This window comes from Anoplophora glabripennis, unplaced genomic scaffold (assembly GCF_000390285.2).
Source record: "Anoplophora glabripennis isolate ALB-LARVAE unplaced genomic scaffold, Agla_2.0 scaffold454, whole genome shotgun sequence".
Classification (NCBI taxonomy): domain Eukaryota; kingdom Metazoa; phylum Arthropoda; class Insecta; order Coleoptera; family Cerambycidae; genus Anoplophora; species Anoplophora glabripennis.
The window spans coordinates 195125-203017 of NW_019416575.1; the positions used below are offsets into that span (position 1 = coordinate 195125).

A 7893-nucleotide genomic window follows, 5' to 3' on the forward strand; every position below is an offset into this window, starting at 1 on the left:
ACATTTTAAGAATTATTTTCACTTACTTATAAATAAAAGTAAACAATTTTATATGTAGGACTAAGCAAGTAAATGTTATAAGAATATTTACATGTGGAATTATATATAAAAAAGTTAGTATTTTCGTAGATTTCAGTACCTAAAACCTTGATGGTTTGATCGTTTTTTGCACCTGTTTATTCGTTTTACTGCGGCGTCTCTGAAAATACCCAGGTGGCATAACATAACATTCCTATTATTTGATAAGCTTTAGATTATTCAGTTATTAAATGTTTGAAATTATTTGTCTTTGCGGAAAACACTATTTAAAGAATATGGGGCCCTTAATTTTTATACCCGAAAACACATTTTTATATACAGGGTGTTTGGTAAGTCGATGCATTCCTTGCAGGAAGTTATAGTACAAGTGATTTGTGATATATTTCCTTAATATACCATATTCAGAAAATGTTTAGTTCGCGATCTACAGGGTGTTAAAGGTTTAATAAAAATTTGCTTTATTAATGGTTTGAATATGGCGATGATAAATGAATTAATTCACGGGCGGAGTTTCAGAGATATCATCATCTCTGAAATTTTCGTAAAAATAGTAGCATTATTTGAATCAATAAGGTAAATGATGACATCGAAAGAGTTATCAACATTAAATTACAATTTAAATAAGAAAACAAATTTATTGAGAAATATTGATACACGTTTTTAGTACGTGTCGTATGGTTTAACAGCCCATGTATCGTAAACATCTACCCATCCAGTGTAGGATTCATTCTTTGGATTCAGCTTAACTTCCAAGTTTTCGTCGATATCTAGATACAGGAAAGAGCTGCTGTTTACTTTAGGCCAAATAAGGTTTTGCATCAAACTGGTCTCCTCTGGAGTTGGATTTCTACAATTTATAAAATAAAATAAAAAAATATAAGATATAATGTTTTAAAATTCACATTTCGTTTATGTAAGATTCTGTTATTTTAGCAACAAATTTGATAGAAAGCGGTATTTCACCAATGAACTGACAGGTTAGATCATTCATTACAAGCATAAAATAGTAGTTTTTCCCTATCTTCTTTAACTATTACCTTTCGTAACCTCAATTCTTTTTCAACAATTAAGTAAAATCTAATTCAAAATGAAAACAGGAATTTTTATTTATCAAATTCTATTTAACAGTGTGATCGTCAATATATTCAATGAATCAGAGGAACAAAGGCACTCAAAACAACAACTCATTATGGACCCCGGCCATATTCCGGTGTTTTTTTTTTTTTTTTTGAAAAATGAGCAATACTATTTGCCCGCCAGTTGTTTATAATTCTCAATTTATGTTTTAAAAACTTTATATATCCAAAGACGTGAAATTATTTGATATTGATCCAAATACGATATTTGTAATTAAAAACCAATTGTAATTATAGACAAAATAGACTGAACTGTAGAGGCAAGCCGGCTAAGTCAACCGTCAGCCTAACTTCAGCCTAGCTAACCTCGCTCTCTTAGTCGCTGTTAGACATTCGTTGTGTTAACATTGTTGCTATTTTATTAAGTATATTGTTTATATTTGTGCAATCATGGGGAAGTATATCGTTGACGATTGTAATAGCAGATCTGAGCACAATAGTGCCGAAATTTCATTCTTTAGGTAAGTAATAATATAAAAATAATTTATGGCACTTCGCGCAGCATTCATTCTCCGTGTCACATGCACTTATTTCCAGGGTTGGCTTCATGTTTTTTTAGTGCCCATGTTATTAACTGATGTACATATACATGTTCATATTATCAACCGGCTATTTACAATTAGTTTTTTATCACAATTGGTATTTATTTTCATTATTACTATTAAAAATAATTATTTTTATTTATATAAATATTGAACCCTCAACATATAATTTCAATAATAAACATACATTAATGTTAAATTACAGGTGATTAGTTATTGAATAAAATTGTATTACCCATTTTCTTATTTTTATTCTGAGGTTTCCTAAAGAGGGTGGAAATGAAATTGGAATGGGTCAAAGCCATGAAGAAAAAGAATTGGGCGCCTTCAAAATGTGTTATTAATAATATGTAATGTTTTTTACATTTTCAGGGGAAGTTTATCATTATTAATAAAAACGGCGTTAGAAATTTATCCAAAAATGCAGTGCCAACTTTAAACTTGACAAGAGTGGTAAGCAAATTGTCGTTTAAAAAAGAAAAATGACAATTTAACAAATAGAAATAATAATATTCTTATTAAAAAACTGTTTGAATGTGAATATATTTAAAAATATGCATAAGAACTTGCGAGGACTGTATGTGAAAAGTATATCGATGTGAGAATAAATCGTGAAGTTAAAATATTTAATTTACTGAAATCTATTAAAAGACAAATATTAAATAAATTAACATTATATAAAGAACAATAAATATACAGAGTGATTCAGAACATATCCAAAAAAAAAAATTCTGCATGTACAAGGGACCCTTACAAATACAATTTTATAAAGAAAAATTCAAAAAGGGCAGTTTCAAATTAATTTAAAAATACTCTTCTGCACGGCATGCGTCACTGGAAACTGGTAAGACCTGCTGACCTCGCACAATGCGACCGGCATAGTGGTGTGATAAAAACGGACAAAAACTTTCGCAAGGAAAGAAATAAATAGAATTTTATAGCACCTATTTTATATCGGCAAATTCAACTGCTTTTACTTTTACATGCAAACCATTTTTGACACTAACTACTAAAAAACTATTATAAACACCACAGGTAACAGGTAAACACTATCGCAACGACGATTGCAAAATCGGATTTCAGTATTCGGATTCGCTGAGGCCACGTGGCTCTACACGCGTATTGCGAATGACGCTAGAGACTACAGTTGTCCAGCTATGTAGTGGTTAAATGTACTATAACTTCAATAATGTTTTTCTCGGAAACTATAAGGATTTTACAAAAATTTTATTTACGATACTGACTCCATTTATCATGCCGCATCTATTCCCAATTTTTTTTTGGATAAGTTGTGAATCACACTGTATTTAATAAATTGTTTTATAGGTTTATTTAATATAAGCAAGACATTAAAATATATTATTTTCTGAATTCCAAACTTGCAAAATGAATATTGAAGTGCAAAAATATTGCTTAACTGCGGTCAGATTAGTCCGCACACTCCACTTCCCCGTAATTCGGCTTTACCGGTTCCCATGTTTTGGGATAGGAAACGTACACTCTAGATGCTCTGTGATTTTAATTAATTAAATTACATTAAAGAAAAAAAAACTGAGTGCTACATCTACTGACGACTACTACTAACAACCTAAGATCTACAAAGAGGCCAAAAAATGGCATAAAGCGATCTGTATTTCAGATGCTATGGCCAGTGTCGCCCCTTGAAGGGAACAGTTGCTTCCTTCAATATGGCTCGATTAGCAATATATTACATCAGCAGTATCATTAGATACAGCTAGAATCATTTGTCGGCCTGAACACACTAGACATATACCGGTTTTGGACCTGTTAGTTCGCATAGTATACTGTACTTTATGATAATGCTGATGTAATCTAATGCTAGTCTGGGCATATAGGCAGCATAGAAGTCGTTTACTCCTCCCTCAGAGGGCTATATGGCTAAGTTTTCGTAGTACCTGCGGTACAGGTCGCTCTCTGATATTTTTACCTTCTTTGTAAATCTTATTGGTTGGTATCTGTAGCAATTAGATTTAGTTACATCTGCTACTTGTATTTACTCCTCTCCTACATTTAAGAAATCAAAGCAGGTATTCGGTGGTTGTCCCACCTACAGAATACTGAACTAACAAGTTCTAAACTGGTATAAATCTGGTGCATTTGGTCAAAAAATTGTAGCTATATTTAATGACATTACTGGTGTAATAAAAAGGTAGTCAGGTAGTTATTTCCCGTAATATCGCCGCTTAAAAATGTGTATTTTGGGGCAGGGCAGTTTATGTTACAAATAAATAAACAAAATATTACCTATATGGTTAAAAATGTATCTATTATGCAATTACAGTTTGAAATATCAATTAATGGATATTTCTTCCATTTATTTCAAATGAACAAGGCATAGTAGAGTATAGTAGTTATTTCCAGTATTGCACTTTAGATTTATTTTAATAGTGTCTATAATTCTTGTATTATCATTTTTTAAATAATTTCATGTTTATTTGAATCTAAATTTTATCTCAAGTATCAAGAAGAAAATTGGTAAGACGTAATTTTAAGATTACTTCAAAAAGACCATTACAAACGAACATCGACTACAAAATTACATTTTATCGACAGCGAATGCAAGTCGGTGAATATATTTGAAGACACTTGGCTTCCTTCCAATCCGTGATCAATATTACGACCGCGCTTTATCAGAAGTGGGATTAAAACAAAAGAAAAGTAAAAAAGCCATGGAGGTACCAAGCTCAGTCATAAATTCACCTTTTGTGTTATCTCGGTGATACTTACAAGTATTTACTAAAGTCTGTGAAGAGTTTGACATATCTTCGACTGGTTAGAGCGTCGGCGACGGGGTAAATATGAACGTTGCTGTTGTTGTTTATAGTCCACAGGTAGTGGTTGTCTCCTACATGAGGTACTTTTCCAGCACCTTAAAAAAAGTAGTATTATACAGGGAGTTCGGGTTGGGTTTAAGTAGGACTTAACAAAAATAACGTCACTAGATCTTATCTATATATTTTTTTATTTGGGTCAGCCTGTAGAATTATTAGCTATATCTGTTTTGTTTTCCATTGAATTTTGATGCTTTTCGGATAAAAATTATGTTGTTTGAAGCAAATTCTACTAATGTATTCAATTTACTAATAGCTATATTAGCGTCCAATAATCTACTGGACCTACAAATATGGACCTACTTTTTAATTTTTGCACCGTTTTTAAGATTTCCGTTTAACGTTTACCTATTTGATATCGATATAACAAACTGGCTTCGAGATAAACGCGTTTAACGATGAAGAATATTATTTTTAATGTTTCCTTTACTGGCAATATATAATCTTTCAATGACAACAGGAGTTTTTCCTATAAGTTGGAAAGAGGCGAAAGTGTGCCCTATTTTCAAAAGTGGCGAACGTGCTGATATCACTAATTATAGGCCGATCTCTGTAATTTTTTTAAGATTTTTGAAATCATTTTGTATAACAGAACTTACTCTTCGGTTTCTCAACAAATATGTCGATGTCAGCATGGTTTCATGAAAATGAGATCATCAACCAACAACCTGGCCGTTCTTTCCCAGTATGCATTGGAAGCGGTTGACAGTGGAGTTCAGTTCGATGTTGTATATACCGACTTTGCAAAGGCATTTGAGAGAAATAATCATAATATTCTTTTGCAAAAACTTTACAGCTTTGGTTTCGATTCTGATTCAGTCTTAATGTTGCACTCATATTTATCCGAAAGATTTTTTATAATTTGGGCCCACTGTGTTATTTCTGTTATTTGTTAATGACCTTACTACCACTCTGAACTGTCGGAAACTAATGTATGCTGATAATTTAAAAATGTTCTCAAACATTACTTCCTTAAATGACTGTGTTGTTCTTCAAGGAGAGATAGCCAAAATTGAAGCCTGGTGTAATTTGAATGTCTTATATCTAAATGCTAAGAAATGCAATATTATTAGCTTTACAAAGAAGAAATCACCTTATTGTTATAGTTACTTAATTCATAACATCGAAATTAATCGTTTGACTAAAATTAAAGACTTGGGAGTGATCTTCGATCATGAATTATCTTTTTCATGTCATATCGTGTCCAAGGTCGATGATGCAATGAAGGCTTACGGTTTTATACTTCGCAACTGTAAATCGTTTACTAATATCGCGTCGCTCATTATTTTGTATTTTTCGTATGTTAAAAATAAACTAGAATACTGCTCTACTATTTGAAATCCATTCTATTTATGCTATAGAGAGTTGCTTGAAAAACCGCGAAGAAAATTTCTCAAATATTTATATTTTAAGATATATAATGCTTATCCTGAAAGAGGGCAACTGATTGATATATTTGGGTTTCAAAGTTTAGATTTGAGGAGGAAATTAAACTCAGTCACTTTCCTCTACAAGTTATTAAATGGTCAAGTTGATTGTCTTTTTTATTGCTTGCGAAGAAGAACTAATCTTTTATTTAAGTCACCTATACATATACAAAATGTGTAACTTATTTAATATGGTGTCGCATCTCTGTGATATAAATCATACCAGTTTAAAATCTATTTTATTAAACATTTCAAGTAGGTACTGTAGATGAAGATTTCTGTTAGTTCGTTACATAAGTTACTCCCTTTTTTTTCTATTTACTAGTCATTATTACTTTACCTATTGTTCTATATGTAATTGTCCTATTATTGATCTTGACTGTTGGCCAATAAAGTATTATTATTATTAACATATCTTAATAGTAATAAATATGTATAAGAAAACAATAGAATAAGTAGGTAATATCAAAATAAATATAATTTTGACATTATGCATATATTTTGATAAATAAAGTACCAACTGTTTTTTCAGGTTATATGTCAGAAATAGTGTGGTATCTTTACTGTTAAAGGCGTTTGTAAACTAACAAGTATACTTTCGTAGTTAAAAAAGTACTAATAGAAACGGCGAAAAATTTAAATAGACCTATAAATTTTTGAAGGCGAAGTATGCTAAGAATGCTTTGCTACTATTCTCCAAGGTGTCTATAAATCTATTTTGTTAAATAGATTCAAATAACATAGCTTTTGCCTTAATAGATAATCTACAGAATAGTATCTAGATTTAATGAAAACAGTACTTAAAGGGTTTCACCGGGTTTCCACGTGAAATCTGCACTGGCGTGTTTTTTAACAATGGTGTCTTCAGTGTGTTGCTTGTTGATAGAAGTAACTTTTGACCAATTATCAGAGCTCTATCTTTGCTCATTTTTTAAAAAATTGGGTTGCAACTTCAAAATCATTTTTTTATAACACTACACTGAAAGAAATGCGTTTTATTCCTTATTAGAATTCTATATACCATTATAAGACCATTGTATACTATATGCGACAGTTAAACAGGTGAATATTGGATATAAAACGCGTATTGCTAGCACAGTTGTATAGTGAATATAAACCTTATTCTTTATTAAATTATTGTATAACTAGTATACTACGTTTTTTATACCCTTTACGAAATAATAGCAATAACTGTTATTAAAGTGTTCCATATCGTTATTAGAACATCTAGTACTGGTTATAAGTTTTATAATAATAAATGTATTAAACTGTTGTATACTCTGTACGAGTTAAAAACATGTCATTAAGTCTTGGCCTGACTTTTAATTCATCGTTGACTTTTTCGAATCATGTAACCGTTATCTGTAAGAAAGCTTTTCTATCATTAAAACAGTTGCAATGCTTTAAAAAGTATCTAAATCCTCAGACCAAAATTTTACTTACTGAATCTTTAGTCTTATCTCATTTGAATTATGCTGATGTTATATATGGCCCCTGCCTTTCTCAAGAAAATAAACACCGTTTGCAAAAAATACAGAATTGTTGCGTCCGTTTCATTGCGAATGTACCCCAGTTTAGTCACATAACTCCATATTTACGTTCCTTCAATTTGTTGAGCATGTCTGAGAGGAGACTTATTCATTTTGCCAGTTTTATACTCAATATTTTAAAAAATAACAAACCTACATATTTATGTGATAAAATAAAATGGAGATCTGAAACACATAATAAAAATTTGAGATCACTGAGTAGCAAAGCGTGTATTCCTTCACATAAAACTGAAAAATTTAAAAATTCATTTTCGTATTTAGCTTCTTATGTTATTAATAATTTACCCCTCCAGTATCACAATTTGTCAGTGACAACCGTTAAACATATGTTAAAAAATAATATACTT

General features: G+C 30.9%; 1 protein-coding gene across 1 annotated transcript in view; it reads right to left on the reverse strand.

The window, feature by feature from the left end:
* Positions 1–654: 654 nt before the first annotated feature.
* Positions 655–7893, reverse strand: part of LOC108912371 (venom carboxylesterase-6) — a 24480-nt gene continuing 17241 nt past the window's right edge. The window contains exons 10-11 of the mRNA XM_018717570.1: positions 4466–4607; positions 655–886 (exon numbers count right to left, since the gene is read on the reverse strand). Coding sequence (XP_018573086.1) covers positions 700–886; positions 4466–4607 — 329 coding nt within the window. The 3' untranslated portion in view covers positions 655–699. The remainder of the gene's footprint in view (positions 887–4465; positions 4608–7893) is intronic.